Here is a 21,270-nt window from a genome sequence, read left to right on the forward strand (position 1 = left end):
AAACCCTTAGCCTTAACACTGACAAATGCAGTACTTTGCATTTGTCAATGTTAAACTTCAGTTGCCACTTCTTAGTTCATCTACCCAACTTTTCCAGATTCTGTTTCAGCGGCATACTGTCATTACTGTTATTAAAAACCCTGCCACCCTTTGTATCGTCCGCAAACTTTGACATTAAGCTTGATATACCTTCATCAATATCATTGATAAATATACAAAACAACAATAGGCCCAGCACCAAACCCTTACACTACTAATAACATTAGTCCACATAGAGCAGTACTCATTGACCACTACTTTGACGTGGCGGGGCCGATAACCTGGGAGAAGAAAGCCTCTCCCGGGGCGAAAAGGAGCAAACATGGAATTTGACAATTTCCCTCCAATTGAGCCTCGTCGCTCATGTCCTAAATCAAATGATAATGACCATGACACATCACAGTTGAAAAGACTGAGGACTGACACAGAGCAAAAGGAATGTCCATCTTTCCTTATCTTCCACTCCTTGTCAAACAAATGCATGAGTACACTCTCCCTGTTTCTGATACAGAAATGTTTGGAAAATACAGCAGGTTCACCTAAAATGGTGAAAAGACTTAGATCGGGTGATTTACTCATTGAAAGTGTGAGCTGTCAGCAGTCAGAGACTCTGCTGAACCTCTCAGCCTTTGGTGGTATTCCCGTGCAAGTTACCCCACATGCGACACTAAATGCCTCCAAAGGGGTCATCACTGAGTGGGATTTGATTAATGTCACAGAAGATGAATTAGTCCAAGAATTAAAAGAACAAAAAGTCACACATGCTAAGCACATCATGATCAAAAAAGATGGCCAGCTGGTTCCAACGCGGAACATCATCCTTACGTTTGGCACACCAAATTTACCATCTAGTGTTAAAGCCAGCTATCTCAATTGCCGTATAAGACCCTACATTCCTAATCCCATCAGATGTTATAAGTGCCAAAAGTTTGGATACTCTCAGACCATCTGTCGAGGGGGTGCTGTGTGTCCAAACTGTGGTTCAAAATCCCACGCACAAACGGAATGTGATACGGAAACACCACATTGTTCAAACTGTCAAGGCCAACACCCTGCCTACTCAAAGTCCTGTGAACTGTGGAAAACAGGAAAAAAGATCCAACAATATAAAGTAGAGCGGAAAGTCACTTACCAAGAAGCAAAGAAGCAGATTATGCTTACTACAACTAAACACACCTACGCAGCAGCAACAAAGAAATATCAGTCAGCAGCCACTCAAATTGACGTGTCAGTTCCCCCATCCATGTCTATTGCAGACTGGGCTAGAGAAATACTCTCAAAATCACAGCAATCTACTATGGAACAGCATGTGAATGATAGTGCCAATAACACACCAATTACAGTACCACCAACTGCTTTGCAATCTTCCTCAGAAACTATAAAAACTAAAACAGCAGTCCCAAGGCAGAAAAGTCAGCAAAATGCAACAAATATGGATACTAATGAAAACATCAGCCCGGATGAGCCAATCTTAGATCTGTACGCAGATGATGACATGGACACAGCGCGTCCTATCTTTTCGAAAAAAGAAAGAATAAAATTTGAGAGACAAAAACAGACTGGACCTAAAAAACAGACTGAATCAAACACAACCGCCAAAATGAAATAATGGATCACATCATACAGTGGAACTGTAGAGGTCTACGTAGTAATATCGATGATATCCATGACCTAATCCAACAGTATAGTCCGGTAAGCATATGTTTGCAAGAAACCAATTTACCTCCGCATGTAATTCCAAAAATCAAGAATTATACTATATATCAGCATAACAGAAATAATAATACCACCGTGCATGGAGGTGTGGCCATTCTAGTAAACTCAAGAGTCCCTACTAAACACATTCCACTGCAAACTTCCTTAGAAGCAGTAGCAGTGCGTGTCTCCTTAGGAATCATGTTAACAGTAGTTTCAATCTACCTATCACCAAACAAAGAATATACTTATAATGACCTAGAAGTACTTCTACTACAGATCCCTCCTCCATTTTGTTTATTTGGAGATTTTAATGCACACCACCCTATCTGGGGCTCCCCACATACAGACAGACGAGGGAAAGTTCTGGAGTCGCTGCTTGACAGACACAATCTAACACTGTTGAATACTGGTGCTGATACTTACATCCATTTCTCTACTAGAACAACTACAGCTATAGACTTGACAATCTGCTCTCCAACATTGTATCCACTCATCCGCTGGACAATTCTGGACAATCCGCTAAACAGTGACCATTTTCCAATAATTTGCGAATTCCAAATAACTAGAATCCCTCAGGTAAATAATTCCCGCTTAAAATGGAAATTTTCCAAGGCCGATTGGAAGTTATTTGCTCTCAGTATCTCATTCAATGATGAAATTATCAATTTCCAATCCATTGATGATGCCACACAGCACATCACATCTCAGATTCTGAATGCTGCGACCAAGGCCATACCAAAAATGCGTACTGGTCCGTTTAAACATGCCAATATTTGGTGGAGTGAAGCGTGCCAACTTGCAAAAAAAGAGAAAAACAGGGCATGGAACCTGTTTCGTAAACACCCAACTACCGAGAACCTTATAAATTTCAAAAAACTGAAAGCAAAAGTGCGATTCGTAAGGAAAAAGGCAAAAAAAGATTCTTGAATCCAGTTTGCCTCTACTATAACGAAGAACACAAACAGCAGAATAATATAAAAAAACTAAATGGTAGATTTCTCCCAGCATCCTCTCCAATACTGAGATGGAATGGACAAGATTTATCATCTCCAGTTGAAATAGCTAATGCTCTAGCAAAAAACTTTGCCAATATCTCAGATACAGCTGCTGCATATGAACCATCTTTTCTTTTCAGCAACTTAAAAGAAGGACTGAGCAAAGCAAATTAAATTTCAGTACAAGAATAGCGCTCCCATATAATCAACCCTTTACAATGTTCGAGCTGCAGGTTGCTCTAAACAAATCAAGAAATGGGGCATCAGGACCTGATGGTCTTTATTATGTCATGTTACAACACCTAGACCAAAAGGCTCTAAATTCCCTATTGCTTTTTCTGAATCGGGTCTTCTCCGAAAGCTATTATCCTCGCTCATGGTGTCATTCAACAGTGCTAGCTTTTCCCAAACCTGGGAAAGATCAGACGAATCCTTGCAACTATAGACCGATATCCCTTACGAGCTGCTTGGGCAAGACATTGGAAAAGATGGTACACGATAGACTTGTATGGTACATAGAATCCCACTTAGTCATCAGTAGTAATCAATACGGCTTTCTCAAAAACCGATCCACATTAGACCTTATGGTGAAAGCTGAGTGTAACATACGGAACGCCTTTATTCGGAAAGAACATCTTGTCATGGTATCAAGGTGTCAAAGGCTTGAAAAAGCCTTTGACACCACCTGGCACTATGGTATTCTGCAAGACCTATATGAGGTCGACTCCCAATGATCATAGAGAGTTACCTTAAAAATAGAACTTTTCAAGTGAGTTATCGTAATGCTGTTTCGCAAGCTCTTATCCAAAGAGAAGGTGTACCACAGGGATCGGTACTCAGCGCTACCCTCTTTGCTCTTAGGATAAACAATTTAGCGCAGAACATCTTGAGTAACGTAGAAATCTATCTTTATGCTGATGATCTTGCGATATCTTGCCATTCACAGAATATGCGTTCCATTGAACGACATTTGCAGCTTGCAATAAACGAAATAGTGTCATGGACTTCACTTAATGGTTACCATCTATCATTAACCAAAACTGCAGCCATTCACTTTTGTAAAAAACGCCAACTACATCCAGAACCTGAATTATCACTGGAAAAACAACCGATACCAATTACCAGCAATATCCGATTCTTGGGCATAACTCTTGACACTAAACTGACATTCCAGAAACACATACTACAAACGCGAACTGTCTGTACGAAAAAGCTGAATATACTTAAAGTCATCTCATCTATGACATGGGGAGCTGATCGCTATACTCTACTCCACCTATACCGGGCCTTAATCAGATCTCGATTAGATTATGGTGCTCCTGTTTATGACTCTGCCCGAAAGACTCTGTTAGCCTGTCTCAACACAATACAACATAGTGCGCTCAGGATTGCTCTTGGGGCGTTCAGGACTTCGCCGGTGCAAAGCTTATATATAGAGGCCAATGCACCTCCTCTCCACCTTCGGAGAAAGATGCTGCTCCTCAATTAATAGCCTTCCATCTCATCCTATCTGGTCATACCTCTATGATCCACAATGGGTAAACCTTTTCAGAAATAAGCCTCTTGAAAACCAACCTACAGGAATCCGTCTACGAGAACTGATTCAGCAGTGGAATATGCAATTGACCAATTTACATCAAGGCAGAGAAATTGTACAGTCTCCATGGAAAGTGTGTATACCTTCGTGTGATGACTATTTCCGACGTTGGGGGAAACACTTCCTGAACAATCCAACCATTCAGAAACTACATGCAGCTCACTCTTTGGCAAATGCAGACACTTTGCAAATTTATACTGATGGCTCTAAAAATGGCACAGCTGTGGGAGCTGCTGTGGTGCTACCAACATCAACAGTGTCTGTTTCATTACCACAAGAATGCAGCGTTTTCACTGCAGAACTCTATGCCATTAAGATGGGTTTGACCTTACTTGCTCATGTTTTCACTCCGAAGACTATTATCTATACAGACTCCTTGAGTGCATTGACAGCCCTCCAAGGCAATTCTCGCTCTCCACATCCACTAATAAATCAAATAAGAACTCAAATATCCGAATTTCATAACAATAGGCAGACTGTCACATTCTGTTGGATTCCAGGGCACACACTGGAATACCAGGAAATGAGATAACCCCACTGATAATAACCACATCCGGATTCCTTACACAGACTACAAATCAATCATATGCCGAATTTGCAATGAAAAATGGCGAGAAATTTGGCATAATCAGGTAAATAACAAGTTACGAAATATAAAACAGAATCCACAGCTATGGAAATCTAGTTTCCGTTCAAACAGACATGAAGAGGTTGTGCTTGCCAGAGCACGTATAGGTCATACCCATCTTACACATCACTATTTATTGCGAGGAAATAATCCACCACTGTGCTTCCACTGTAATTCAACGCTAAACGTAAAACATATTCTTATAGAGTGCACTCACTATCAGTATGCCAGAAACACATCATTCCGATCCCTATCAAATTTAAATGAACCTCTTCAAATTAGACATATGATTGGAGACAACTCCAATTTACCTGAGTTTTTCCACTATCTAAAACCACTATCTATCCAGTTATATTAAAGGAGGCAGCAAAGGAAGTAAGCAAACCCTTAGCCATAATTATGAGAGCTTCCTTGGACTCAGGGGAGGTACCCATAGACTGGAAATGTGCAAATGTGACCCCAATTCACAAAGGAGGATCAAAGGCTGACACAAGTAATTATAGACCTGTGAGCTTAACTTCTGTTCCAGGAAAATTAATGGGGGCACTGGTTAAAGAAGCACTGCAGGATCATTTAGACAAGACTTCAGTTATAGCTCAGACACAGCATGGTTTTGTTAAGGGGAAGTCTTGCCGGACCAACTTGATTGGATACTATGATGCAGTCACAAAAGAACTGGATGCAGGGAATAACTTTGATATTATATACTTGGATCTTAGAAAGGCTTTTGATACTGTTGCACATGGAAGACTGCTACACAAATTGGAGCAGTGTGACATTGGAGGCAAATTGCTGCTATGGATAAAGGGGTGGTTGAGGGGGAGAAGACAGAGAGTGGTAATCAATGGACACTGCTCATCGTGGACTAATGTTATTAGTGGAGTCCCTCAGGGCTCAGTGTTGGGTCCATTATTGTTTTCTGTATTTATAATTGATATTGATGATGGTATATCAAGCTTAATGTCCAAGTTTGCAGACGATACAAAGGTTGGCAGGGTTGTCAAGGACACTACTGACACTATGCTGCTGCAACAGGATCTGGAAAGGTTGAGCAGATGGGCTGAGAGGTGGCAAATGAAGTTTAACATTGACAAATGTAAAGTACTACATATGGGAAGCAGTAACCCCAGATCAACGTATCAACTCTGTGGTACTACGCTGACAGTGGTAGAGAATGAAAAGGACCTGGGGGTGGTTGTGCAGGCAGATATGAAGTTCTCTGAGCAGTGCAGACGGGCTGCAAGAGTAGCTCATGGAGTATTGTCAATGATATACAGGAATTTTTCCAGCAGGGATAAGGAGGTGATTATTCCCTTGTATAAGGCAATGGTCAGGCCACACCTAGAGTACTGTATACAGGTCTGGAGGCCTCATTTCAAGAAGGATGTAGAGCTGCTGGAACGAGTACAGAGAAGGGCAACAAGATTAGTGAATGGAACAAAGGGGTGCTCTTACGAAGAAAGGCTTAAGTTTTGCAAATTACAGTGTCTGGAGACTAGGCACCAGCGAGGTGATCTGATAGAGGTGTATAAAGCCTTGAATGGGTTAAGCATGCTCAATGCTGATGGGATTCTTCCTCTAGCTCAGAAAAATCACCTGAGAGGGCATAAATTCAAATTGAGGAAAGACAGATGTAGAATAGACGTGCGGAAATTTGCCGTTAGCCAGCGGGTGGTTGGTTGGTGGAACAGACTTCCATCCCTTGTGGTGGAGGTTGATAGCCTAAATAAGTTTTAAGGCTCAGCTGGACAGGTATTTTGAACGAACAGAGGGGTGAAGTGGAAGTGGGTTTTTTTTTTTTTTGGCTGATGCTGCATAAGCTTGCTTTCTTGCATCAAATGCCTCTACTAATGCTAACAGATTAATATATTTATGCTCCTATAAACCCTTTTATTAATCCTTACTGTGTCTCTCGACAAGAACAGGCGCAATATGGCCAAAGTAGCTCTTGCGCCAAAAAAAACCCAACAACAACAACTACTTTGTCTTCTCCCACTCAACCATTCTTTTATTCATTGTAGGAACTTGCTCTTAATACCATGCTGCTCCAATTTGTACAGTAGTCTTTCATGTGCAACGGTATCAAAAGCTTTCCAGAAATTGAAATATATGACACAATTGAACAAAAGGGGGTAAAAAAACATACTTGAAGTGTGTTTTTTTTTTTCCTTTGTTCAATTTTAAGGTGGTAGGTGACTTTCATCAACTGGTGAAATACCACCACTTTGCTTATTGGAGGCTTGAAGTGGTGAAACCCATGTTTAGTCTCTAGAGCAAAGTTTCTGGCAAACCCCCCCCCCCCATACTTCTCCTTCAACCCATGCACAGTACTAAGTACTATAGGTTTTGATACCTTTCGTGTTTGGGGTTTTCATTAAAAAAAAAAAATTATAAAAACATACCTTGAGATAGTTGCAGACTACAAAGAAGGTTAGGCAATCTAAGGCTGATTATGAGAAGTCGAGAGGGAGGGATGACAGAAGTTTACCAAGCTCCAGTATGGTGCTAAATGACTTTGTGATAACTGAAAGGAAAATGGAAGAGGAATTCTTGAAGCTGAATGTAAAAAAGACCCTGGAGTGGATAAGATCAATCCAGTCATATTAAGACAGGCAGCAAAAGGAGGTAAGCATGTCTTGAGTCATGATTATGAAAGCATCCTTGGATTCAGAGGAAGGTCCTTATGGACTGGAGATGTGTGAATGTATCCCCAATTCATAAAGAGGATCAAAGGTGACAGTAATTACATTACAGACCTGTTAGCTCAAAAAATAATTTTGATATCATATACTTGAATTTCAGGAAGGCTTTTGACTATTGCACATAAAAGACCGCTAAACTCGAGCAATGTGGCATTGAGAGCAAGTTACTGCTGTGCATAAAGAGAAGATTAAGTAGAAGGAGAGAGAGAGAGAGAGAGAGAGAGAGAGAGAGAGAGTAGTTATCGATGGGTAGTGATCACAATATGCAATTCCATTTGCACATATAAGTTGGTTATGCAGATGTATTACATGGACCCAACAGTGTACCCAACACCGAACCCACAGGGTTCGGTGTTGGGTCCACTGTTGTTTTGTATATTTATCAATGATATTGATGAAGGTATATCAGGCTTAGTGTCGAAGTTTGCAGATGATACAAAGGTTGGCAGGGTTGTTAATGACATTAATGGCAGTGTGCTACTCCAACAGGATCTAGATAATTTGGGCAGATGGGCTAAGAAGTGGCAACTGAAGTTTAACCTTGACAAATGCAAAGTAATGCATATGGGTAGAAGTAACTCTGGAGAAACGTACCAACTGTGTGGTACTACACTTAAGGTTGTAGAAAATGAAAAAGACCTGGGAGTAATTGTGCAGTCAGATATGATGTTTTCTGAGCAATGCAGACATGCCAGAGCAGGTCATGGGGGTTTGACAGTGATATACAAGAATTTTGCTAGCAAGAAAAAGGAGGTGATTATCCCTTTGTATAAGGCAATGGTAGGGCCATGCCTTGAGTACAGTGTACATGTCTGGAGGCGTCATTTTAGGAAGGATGTAGATTTGCTTGAGCGTGTACAGAGAAGGGCAACAAGATTGGTGAGGGGAATGAAGGCCTCTTACCAAGAGAGACTTAAGTTCTGCAAATTGCAGCAGCTGGAGACTATGCATGTGCAAGATGATCTGGTTGAGGTGTATAAGGCCTTGAATGGGTTGAGCACGCTGAATTCTGATGGGATTCTTTCACTTGCTCAAATTACGAGCCTAAGGGGGCATAAATTCAAATTGAGGAAAGACAGTTGTAGAATAGATGTGTGGAGATTTGCCTTTAGCCAGTGCGTGGTTAATTTCTGGAACAAACTTCCATCTGTCATGGAAGTTGATAGCTTAAATAAATTCAAGGAAGAACTGGACAAACTTTTAGATGGAATAGTTGTGTGAATTTTTTTTTTTTTTTTTTTTTTTTTTTCGGGCTGATGCTACATAAGCTCATACGCTTGCTTTCATGCATCATATGCCTCTATTACAATTACTATGACCACCTGCCTACCTAATGCAACATTGGGTCACCTTTCTCACACACAACAACCACTATTCACCTATGCATCAACCCTGCTAGACATCTAAAGATGTCCATAGAGATCTGCACCCATGTTGATACACAACTTTCCACAGCATGAATAGATGATGGTTGCATGTCCATTCCAAAACATACCATTGTTTCAACTGGATTGAGGGCAGGCATTTTGGAGGCCAATCAAGATGTGTACTCAAACCATTTGTCTACAGTGTGGACCTGATGACACGGTGCATTATCGTCATGGAAGATCCTGTTACTGTCTGGAAAAAGAATGCAACTTGGCAGGTGCACATAGTTTCCTAAGAGCTGCTGGTAGACCTCACCGGAACAATAGTCCATACGCACCAGTGGTCCTAGTTCTTGTTAACGAAACATGCCCCATATTAAGCAACCACAGTCACCTGCCCGGATGGTGGACACCATGCACGATGGGACTGTGGACTTGTATTGTATCATGCATGAAGGCATGATAGAATACAAGTCCTGGTGCATGTTGCACCAGGTATTTGGACTTATCCAACCAATTCACCATCGATAATGATCAGCGGAGAGGAGAGGGTGTCTCTCTTGGGTCATCTGCTGTGGAACCCATACAACTGAGTGTGCAGTGCATCATCATTTGGGATATTGTTCTTGTATTCCCCATATTGTATTGTGATGTCAACTGTAGCATAGTAACCGAGCATTAGTAGAGGCATAAGATACACGAAAGCAAGCTTATACAGTCAGCCAAAAAAACTCCCCTTTTCACCCATCCATTTGTTCCCAAAGTTTGTCCAGTTCTTCCTTGAATTTATTTAAACTATCAGCTTCCACAGTGACAAATGGGAGTTTATTCCACCAATCAACCACCCTCCAGCTAAAGGCAAATTTCTGCACATCTATTCTACAACTATTTTTCCTCAATTTGAATTTTTTTTTCTCCACAGGTGTGTAATCTGAGCAAGAGGAAGAATCCCATCATCATTGAGCTTTCTCAATCCAATAAAAGTCTAGTCTCCAGATGCCACAATTTGCAGAACTAAAACTTTCCTTGGTAAGAGTAACCCTTTGTTCCCCCCTCACCAATCTCAGCAGCTCTACAACCTTCCTAAAATGCCTCCAGACTTGTATGCAGTACCCAAGGTGTGGCCTAACCATTGCCTTATACTAGGGGATAATCACCTCCTTATCTCTGCTAGCAAAATTCCTGTATATCACTGACATAACCCCATGAGCTTCTCTAGCAGCCTGTCTGCAGTGCTCAGAAAATTTCATATATGATTGTACAATCTTCCCCAGGTCTCTTTCATTCTCCACTACCCCGAGTGTAGTACTGCACAGTTGGTACATTACTCTGGGGTTACTGCTACCCATATGCAGTACTTTGCATTTGTCAATGTTAAACTTCAGCTGCCATTTGTCATTAAGCCTGATATACCTTTATCAGCCCATACAACATGTAGCACCCTTCACTCACCATGAGCATCTGCCTTGTGTAATCCTTTACGGTTCTGTCAGCAGGTTGTGGTTCAACACCATTCTTTGTATGCCTTAACCACAGTGGGCTGTGAGTCAACAAGACATGCCATTTCCAATATGGATGCGCCCGACACACAAGCTCCCATGATCATGCTCTTTTGAAACTCGGTGAGATCTCTATTACATCCCTTAATTGCTACTTTATCACTTTGACTTGCACGCCTGATGCAAATTACCCCACTGCTCTAGAGCATACAAAGCTGTTCGGCTTTTTATATTACTAGCTATGCAGCATACTCCATTACATACTCCATTAGTGATCAATAATTCATTGATCACTAAGTATTATATATAAGTGAAATGGGAAATTTTATATCTAATTATTAATTCATTATAATTATTTTAATGTCTAGTTTAATTATTTTATTAGAATGATATAAATACAGCTACTCCCCAACTTACATAACACTCAACTTATGTAAATTCAACTTTCTGGCCAGTACAAACTTAAATAGAATCGTGGAAACGTATTTTGCATCCCATAAGCAATAGATGGAGATGGAAAAGCTATTAATAATATGGATGGAAAATCAGATTCAGAAGCGAGTGCCCCTGAGTCTAATGGCCATTCCAGTAAAGGCATGAAGTATTTATGAATATATTAAGGATAAATATGGCAAACCCCAAGCAGAGTTCATGGCAAACAATTGGTGGTTTAATAGGTTCATGCATCGCTCTGGTTTCCGCTTTAAACTATGCAGTGAAGTTACCAGTTGGAAAAAATTATTGATGAAGGCTCAACCTCCGCAGTGCCATACTTATCAGCTGGAGACGCTCATTCTGGCAACGATGCTCAAGAGGTAAAACTTGCCAATGTTATTCCCATCCCCTCTCCTTCATCCAGCGAGTGGGTCAACCAGACACCTGCAAGCCGCCAAGTGAAATTCTTTAGGCAACAAAAATATATTTTAAGGATGATTTTTTTGTATCTGTTTAATTTCTAATCAAATTAGATAGCAAGGGATGTTTAATTATATATTCTCATTTGAAATTAGTGAGGCATCTCTTGTCTACTAACGTTGCCGATACCACAGTTGTCAGCACCACCAGGCTCTGTACTTCCATGCCCCCTAGGCCTTGATCAATGCCATTTATCTTGAGCTTCTCATATTATTTTTGATTATAAGGTGTTTGTACTGGGTACTTGTCTTAATCTTTTTATTGTATATATCGAAGCACACTTTTCTAATTTTTCCCGTGTGTGAGATAAAAAAATTGAATAAATAATTTACATGTTCATCGAACACTTCTCTCTTTTTTTTTTTTTTTTTTTTTGTCTTCAATCAAATTCAGGGTGCATAGTTGTGAATGCTGCGTGATCATTTAGGGAAATTCCAACTTATGTAAGATTCGACTTGCATAAAGTTCTGCAGAACACAACCCTTACATAAGTCAGGGAGTGGCTGTATACATTTTGTTCTATAAAGCATGATAATACTTTCTGTATTATCATGCTTTATAGAACAATATACTTATGATTTTTCCTGAAGAGTACATTACAGTAGCAGTTTCTTATCACATTGATAGCTAATTCCTGATTTTTTTTATTCTATGAATTTATAGTTAACCATTATAAGTGTCCCTATTGTGACATGACATGCCCTAGTCCATCCAGTCTCCGTAATCATGTTACCTATCGGCATTCTAAAAGCAAACCATTTTCTTGTGAATATTGTGATTATAGGTAAGTTTTATAAGCCATCTTTAAATTAGCATTAGTAAAAGCACATGATGCAAGAAAGCAGGCTTATATAACATCAGTCAAAAAAAAAGAAAAGAAAAGAAAAGAAAAACCACAAATATTCTAATTTCACCCATCCACTAGCTCCAAATGTTTGTCTAGTTTGTCTTGAATCTATTTAAGCTATCAACTTCTACAACAACAGATGGAAGTCTGTTCCAGCAATCAACCACATGCTGGCTAAAGGCAAACTTCCACACATTTATCCTGCAACTGTCTTTCTTCAATTTGAGTTTATGCCCTCTCAGGCAATTATTCTGAGCAAGAGGAAGAATCTCATCATTTAGCATGTTCAAACCATTCAAGGCTTTATACACCTCAATCAGATCACCCTGCAGGTGCCTAGTTTCCAGACACTGTAATTTGCAAAACTTTAGCCTTTCTTTGTAAGAGCAACCCTTTGTTCCATTCACTAATCTTGTTGCCTTTCTCTGCACTCACTCCAACAGCTCTACACCCTTCCTAAAATGAGGCCTCCAGACCTGTATACAGTACAAGTCTTGGAGGCCTGTACTGTGAGATGATGAGAAATTTGTCTAAGTCCAGTTATAAGTTTCTGTTAGTGTGTTCTTTTTCTTGGTGATATTTTATTATACATTACACTGATTAATGAGGTTTTGGTAAACTAACTTTTTTAATTAATTCCAAATCTGGATACGGACATTTTATAATATATCACAGTTTTTAAAAAATAAGATTTCCATAAAAATTTTTAGAAAATAACCATCACTACTAAATGAAATTGAAACAAAAATAGAGAAGATGTAGGAGGAGGAATTATCTGTTGTAACAGGGTCATGCATGTGGTCAGTTGTCGGCTCTGTACATTTTAAGGTTGGCTATGTTTTTCTCTGATTAATATAGGTTTTCTGACAATAAATATGGAGAAACGTTACCACCATGGCTGTGTGAATTTTACTGGACATCCTTGTATGAGTGTGGAGTTTACACCAAAATCACATCAGTCTATAACAAAAAATAGTTAAATATGTTTATTCTCTTTACCTTTTATGCCCCCTTTTGATCCCATTTGAGAGATAGAACAGAAGTTCGGCACTGCTTATAAAAGGTCTGATCAAAATAATCTATTTGTGTTGTAAACTGTTTACAGTATTTCTCAGAAGAGTGTGGTCATCCATACATTATAGTAACTTGTCTTGAGAATCGAATCTTAAAATGGATCCAAAACATTGACAAATCAATAAACCATTTAATTTGCAAATATACGTAGTCTGTGTCTATGTTTTTACCTTTAGAAATTTAATTATTTATTTCCACATAATGTAATAGTAATAGAAGCATGTGATGCAAGAAAACAAGCATATGAGCTGATGTAGCATCAGCCAAAAAAAAAAAAAAAAAATTCACACAACCATTCCCTCTAAAAGTTTGTCCAGTTATTCCTTGAATTTATTTAAGCTATCAACTTCCAAAACGGTAGATGGAAGTTTGTTCCAGAAATTAACCACCCGCTGGCTAAAGGTAAATTTCCGCAAATCTATTCCACAGCTGTCTTTCTTCAATTTGAATTTATGCCCCCTTAGGTTCATAATCTAAGCAAGTGGAAGAATCCCATCAGAATTCAGCATGCTCAGCCTATTCAAGGCCTTATACACCTCAGTCAGATCACCATGCAGGTGCCTAGACTCCAGCCACTGCAGTTTGCTGAACTTAAGCCTTTCTCGGTAAAACAACCCCTTCATTCTCCTCTTCAATCTTGTTGCCCTTCTCTGTACACGCTCAGACACCTCTACATTCTTCCTAAAATGAGGCTTCCAAACCTGTACGCAGTACTCAAGGCGTAGCCTGACCACTGCCTTATACAAAGGGATAATCACCTCCTTTTCCCTGCTAGAAAAATTCCTGTATATCATTGACAAAACCCCATGACCTGCTCTGGCAGCCAGTCTGCATTGCTCAGAAAACTTCATATCTGACTGCACATTTACTCCCAGGTCTTTTTCATTTTCTATCCCCCTGAGTGTAGTACCACACAGTTGGTACATTCCTGTGGGGTTAGGTGTGCCCATATACAGTACTTTGCATTTGTCAATGTTAAACTTCAGTTGCCACTTCTCAGCCCATCTGCTCAAATTTTCTAGATCATGTTGTAGTAGGACATTGCCATTGTTGTCATTAACAACCCTGCCAACCTTTGTATCATTTGCAAACTTCAACACTTAGCACAACTTCATCATCAATATCATTGATAAATATACAAAACAACAGTGGGCCCAACACCGAAACCTGTGGAACTCCATTAATAACATTAGTCCACGAAGATCAGCATCCATTGATTACCATTCTGACTTCTCCCAGTCAACCGCCTTTTTATCCATTGTAGCAACTTGCCCTTAATACCATTCTGCTCCAATTTGTAAAGTAGTCTTCCATATGCAATAGTATCAAAAGCTTTGTTGAAATCCAAGTATATGATATCAAAATTATTTTTTGCATCCAGTTCCTTTGTAACTACATATTATCCAATCAGATTTGTCAGACAAGACTTTCCCCTTGACAAATCCATGCTCTGTCTGAATTATTGCTGCAGTCTTGTCTATATGATCCTGAAATGCATCGTTAATCACTGACTCCATTATTTTACCCAGAACAGAAATTAAACTAACTGGTCTGTAATTAAACATGTCACTCTTCGATCCCCCCCCCCCTTTGTGAATTGGGGATACATTTGCACGTCTCCAGTCCATGGGGACTTCCCCTAAGTCCAAGGATGCTCTCATAATTATGGTTAAGGGTTTGCTTAGTTCAAATTGCCGCCTCCTTTAATATAACTGGATAGATCCCACCAACCCCAGGAGCCTTTCTTATGTTATGTTTATTTCCACAATTTCTCCTACACTTTGCTCTCAGTTATTACAAAATCATTAAGCACCCTGTTACAGTTTTTTTTTTTTTTTTTTTTTATGTAAACCCTAAACACAAGAGGTATTGGAACCTATAGTACTTAGTGCTGTGCTTGGGTTGGAGGTTGAGAGAAGAAGATATTTGTTGACATTAGACTTGAACTTCTGTACACTGTAGTTTTCATGAAATACATACGAAGGAAGGTTGTTCCAGAAAACGGCAGTGGAATGAATAAATGAGGAAGATGGTTCTGTGAATTTGAAGTTGGACAGTAAATGGATGTTGGCTGGTGGTGGCACGTGTTCGGACTGTTTTGAAAGAGAGACACGGAATTATAGAAGACAATTCAGGAGAAGAGTGCCCATGGAAGTATCTGTAGAAGAGGCATGCAGCAGAAACAGTACGTCTGAGACAGCAAGTTGGGAGACTCTATTAGAGATGAATCAAATAATTAACCTAATTGCCCTCTTCTGAATGGAATTAAGAAGCCTGAGAAAGGTTTTGGGGGCACCACCCCAGATGTGGGCACAATGTTCCATGGTAGGGCAGATTTGCAATTTGTACAGAGTGAATAGCTGTTTGGAAGAAAAGTAAAGCTGAGAGCAAAAAAGAAAACCAAGTTTTTTAGATGCAGAGGAAGCAATATTTGTAATGTGCTTGTGCCAAGAGAGATTAGAAGTCAGGGTAATCCCCAAAAGAGATATATCATTTTGTCTAGAAATCAGAGCGTCACCAAAGATAAGCACAGGAGCAGAAAAATTCTTTTTGTGAGGTATAAGACAAGACTGGGTTTTAGAAGGATTGAAATCAACTAAGTTGTCTTTGCCCCACTGGAGAATTACCTGCAGATCGGCATTTAAGGAATTGGTAGCAGATTTTCGAGAAGTTGAAGCTGATTGAGCAGAACAAGGTTTCTCAAAATGGAAACTGGAATGCAATGGGCTATCATCGGCAAAACTATGGATAGGATTTCCAGTCAACGGAAGAATGTCATTAATATACAAGAGGAAAAGAGTAGGGGAAAGAACTTAACCTTGGGGGACACCAGCATTAGTGGAGAAATTAGAAGACAGAGCCATCTACCATCACCCTCAGTGGGCAATCAGAGAGAAAACTGGATAACCAATTACAAAAAACAGTTGGCAAACCATAAGATAGAAGCTGGTTTAGAAGACTTTTATGCCAAACACGATCAAAAGCCTCCTTTGAGATGTCAAGAGCAACTGCTTGTATTTCGCTGAACTTTTCCATTGAATTAGTCCATAAATGGGTAACATAAGCCAGAATATCACCAGTGGATCGACGCTGACTGAATACATACTGGCGATCGTTGATCAGACGGAAGGTTTCTAGGTAGTTTAAGAGTTGGCGGTTAATTGATTTCTTCATTACTTTAGAAAGAGTAGAAGTAATTGAAATGGGATAATAATTGGATGGGAGGGATTTGTCACCGTTTTTAGGAACTGGCTGGATATGAACAAATTTCCAAGCAGAAGGAAATACACTTTTGGAATAAGAAAGTGAAAAAAGGTGGCAAAGAACAGAAGTAACTTCAGGAGCACAGGTTTTGAGAACAATTCGAGAAATACCATCAGGACCTGCAGCTTTCTTAGCATCAAGATTCGTCAAAATCCTTCTGACATTCTTTTCACGGACGATCACAGGAGGCATTGAATGGAGCATGTTGGGAATGGTGGAAGGTGTTTTACCAAGATCTTTAATACACGAGTTGGAAGAAAAATGGAATGCTAGCAGGTCAGCATTATCCTTGGCTGAAGTGACAACAGAACCATCTGATTTGGACAGAGGTGGGAGCAGAGATGGGCAAAAGTTGCGGCCAGTAGCTTTGGCAAGAGACCAGAATGCTCGGCTACCATTAGGGTAAGAAGCAAGTTTTCTACTCTTAGCCTGTTCAAACTCTAATTTGGACTGATTAATAACTGCTTTACAATTGTTGCGAGCTTTGGTGTAGGCAGAAAATGAAACTGAAGAATTAGAAACAAGCCAATTACGATATGCAACATTCTTCTCTTGAACAGCCTTAGCACATTTATTGGAAAACCAAGGTTTAGATAAAGGACGAGATTTTAAAGTGGAGTGTAGAATAAAGGATTCCATTCCTGCAAGAATAATTTCACTGACATGATCTGAGCAAACGACATCAGAAGTTTTGAAACAGTAATCCGACCAAGGTAAAGAAGAAAAGAAATCTCTCAGGTCATCCCATTTTGCATTCTTGTAATGCCAAACAATATGAGGTTGGGAATAGCCATGAGATAAAGGCTTCATTGGAGAAGAGACAATCACCAAGTTGTGATCTGAGGTGCCTAAAGGACCTCTCACTTCGACCGTGTACTTAGAAGGGCTGTTTGTGAGAAAAAGATCAAGCGTGTTGGCTGTATGTTTGGGATTGTACAGTATTCTTGTAGGTAAATGAACAATCTGTGCAAGGTCATTAGTAATTGCAAAAGTTAAAAGTAAAAAAGTAAAAGCCTCAGCATCTCGACCAGCTGGGTCGGTGTGACTAGAAAACGGAAGCCAGCTGGAATTGTGAACATTAAAATCACCAAGGAAAATTACCTCACTGTTAGGAAAGTTGGACTGGAGAAAGTCAATTTGCAAAGAGAAGTCAAAGAATTCAAAGTGATTAGTGGAATCGGTAGAACGGTAGAGACAACAGATGAATTTGACACAATGAGGTAGAGAGATTTTAAGCCAGAATAGATGAAAAGAGGAGATTCCAAATTACCAAGTCTCTGACATGGAATATCAGAACGGACATATGCACAAGTACCACCTTTGAGGCGAAATTAATCATACAGTGAATAATTTGGGCATCTGAGATGAGCAGTAGTTGAATCAACCGATAACTGAGATTCTGTCAGAAAAAGTACATAGGGTTTGGCAGACTTCAAGTGGAAATGGACATTGTTGAGATTAGAATTGAGACCACGTATATTTGTGAAATGAATTAGGAAGTGTTTGAGAGGTTTAGATCTTTTCGCACATAAGCTTACTCTATTAGTTTGACAATTCATGGTGTATTCAATGGTAAGAAAAAGTGGGTGGGACATCCTGTACAAAGTAATGAAATTTTTGGATATGGCATACACATGGTAAGAATATACCCAAATCCTTGACATAATGTGGCCTCGACAATGCCCCCTGCATACACACTACGCGCACTCCCTCCAGTCCTGTCTGGGAGAGTAGAGGTAGCAAGATTATACACTAGCTGATCTGGAAGCCTCCTAGAGAGTTACCAATAGGTTTGGTCCGGTGTACTAACTAGCAGCCAGCCTGCGAACACAGTTTTATAGCTGTACCCTTGAAATGTAGGAAAGATTCGATCTTGCCACGATGTTCATCATAACCTCAAAAGTCATCAATCATACCCGTCCCCATGTCTTCCATCATCAATCATGATGGAAGACATGGGGACGGTTTGACCGGAACTTACTCTGGAGACTAAACATGGGTTCCACCACTTCAAGCCTCCAATAAGCAAAGTGGTGGTATTGCACCAGTTGATGCAATACCACAATCTACCACAATAGCAGGCCCCCAAGAAATATAACTGGATAGATCCCACCACCCACGAGCCTTTCTTATGTTTAATTCTACAATTTCTCCTCCTCTTTGCTCTCAGTTATTACAAAATCATTAAGCACCCCGTTACAGTTTGATAAACTTCTGGAATTTTTCTCTCTTAATAACTCCTCATGTGTGAATGTAGATGCCAAATAGTCATTCGGTTTGTTAGCTATCTGAGCAGGATCATCAATAGTAGAACCATTGATATCAAGTGGACCAATCTGACTCATCCCCTTCCTTTTAGAGTTTATATAAGTAAAGAAGTCCTTGCTGTTTTACTTAGTATCCTTTGCAAAGATTTCTCGTAATCTACCTTCGCTTGCCTAATCTCCTTTGTGACTTAATTACAGACTAGCTTATATCTGCCATACGCTTCTGTGTTGCCCGATAATTTACATGCAAACCATGCATTTTTCTTCTCTGCCACAAGTCTCATTAGTTCATTTGACAACCATTTAGGTCTAAACCTTGAACAATATTTTTAATTGGTAGGAAAAGCCTAATAGCTTCCACAATTAATTCCTTGAATACTTCCTACTTAGAATTTGCTGTTGGTAACATCATCAGTTAGTCCCACTGTACAGAATTTAAAAACTGTCTCAGACCACTATAGTCACATTTACGGAAACAAAACCACTTCCCTTTACCCCTAATGGTAATTACAGCAGGCCCCCGAGATATAAAGCAGTTCGCTATAATGCTGTTCTTATATTATAACCCATATCTGACTATAATGCTCTTTTACAGATTGCATTTTTGGCATATTAAACAAAATAGTTTCATTTGATGGAGTCGATAGCTTGAAAATGAATAGCAAAACGGCAGTAAAACGTTTCCCACTCTCAGTGAAATTTTCTTGCATGCTAATTTAATTGCAGTACAGTTCTTACATAGTTCTGAGATCAACATTTGAAAAAATGATGAAGTATATTGCATGTAATATTTGTGTTATATGCATTTATCCGAAGTCTAGTCATCACTCAGTACAGTATTAGACATCATGCATAACAGACAGCTGACTTGAACATTGTATCGTAATTAATGCAACCAATGCAGTTACATTTTCGAAGAGTTAATAATGGCCGATAAGAATGAAAAAGAAACAACATCTGGGCGCAGTACGAAGACTATAAATGTAAGAAAAAGACTGAATTTGAAAATTAAATTAGACATTTTGAAGCGAATTGATTCCGGTCAACGACAAGTGGACGTGTGCCATAATTTAGGACTTGCAAAGAATGCAAGTTTATCTGTAAGAACAGTTATAAAAAAAGAAAGAATTAATTTTAGCAGCGGGAAATAGCTGTTCTACTGCAGGCAACTAGGGCCAGGCCGGCTATTAGGATTGAAATGGAAAGACTAACTAATTTTATTGAAGATAATATCCAATGCAGAATTCAGTTAAGTTAAATATTATTAAAAAAAAAAATTGTGGAACCATTTAAAACTGGTAAGGGCTGGTTGAATTGATTTAAAATCAGGGAGAAGCCACAAGTGCAGATAAAGGAGCCGAAACTTTCAAAAAATAACTTGTTAAATTTATTGAAGAGGGGTATTATGTGTTATACTTCTCAACAAGTTTTTTAACATAGACAAAGCAGGACTTCTGTGGAAACGAATGCCTAAAAGTTTCATATTGAAAGAAGAAAAAAACATGCCAGGTTTCAAAGCGGCGCAGGATCAGTTGACTTTATTGTTGGGTGGTAACGCTGTGAGGGATTTAAAATAAATATCCCTTTTAGTTTATTTGGAAGAGAGCCAAAGTTCAACCCAAAATTGACACATTTTTAATGATTAAATTCATCAATTAAATCGATTTAGATCAATTAAATTCATGATTTTAATTGGAATTTTAAGTTTAATGTTGATACGTAAGTAATTAACACATAATTATATACGCATGTAATGCAGAATATTTTATATGTACAAATATTTGAATATTAAATATTTTGACCGACATTTGTGCATCTTTTCACTACCGTTTATTATGGATTAGGAAATACATTCAGTTCTCGTATAACACGTGTTTACACTACACAAATTCGATCATACACGATTTATAAATAGGGGAACGATATCTTATATAACACGAACCAAATTCGCTTATGCACGATTCGCCTTTGTGTTTACAAGAAATGGCAGTCGAACGCAGAATCACCCCAACCGAACGCAACATGATAGGAATGAAGAGAAGATTTTGAAAATGTATTTGTTTTTTATATCAGTGAAGGGGAAACACATTTCATCATAATAACGTAAAAACTAACACAATTCCAGCTATTGGTATAATCGCAAATGCAATTAGATCGAGTTTACTACCAGTTTATAAAAGATTCCAAGCAGAAACGCAACTGGAAATTGTTTTTATTGTTTTATGGTAGTAACCCCTAGAAATGTTCTTTAGTAAAATGTGAGGTGTAATGTGTCTCTGCCTTTACGTTGTTTATTCAGTTGCTACACGCGCAGCTTTGTTTATGCATATCAAGCGTGCCTCCTCGTTTTGTAATTGTGCTTTATTCCTTAAAATTAG

At 39.2% G+C, this 21,270-nt stretch overlaps 1 protein-coding gene across 1 annotated transcript in view; it reads left to right on the forward strand.

The window, feature by feature from the left end:
* The window catches only part of LOC150080130 (histone H4 transcription factor-like), a 242,316-nt gene that overhangs the window by 148,742 nt on the left and 72,304 nt on the right, over positions 1-21,270 (forward strand). The window contains exon 7 of the mRNA XM_090382061.1: positions 12,104-12,224. Within this exon, the coding sequence (XP_090238187.1) occupies positions 12,104-12,224 (121 nt within the window). The remainder of the gene's footprint in view (positions 1-12,103; positions 12,225-21,270) is intronic.

This window comes from Mastigoproctus giganteus, chromosome 9 (genome assembly GCF_048544385.1).
Source record: "Mastigoproctus giganteus isolate SK-2022 chromosome 9, ASM4854438v1, whole genome shotgun sequence".
Lineage (NCBI taxonomy): Eukaryota > Metazoa > Arthropoda > Arachnida > Uropygi > Thelyphonidae > Mastigoproctus > Mastigoproctus giganteus.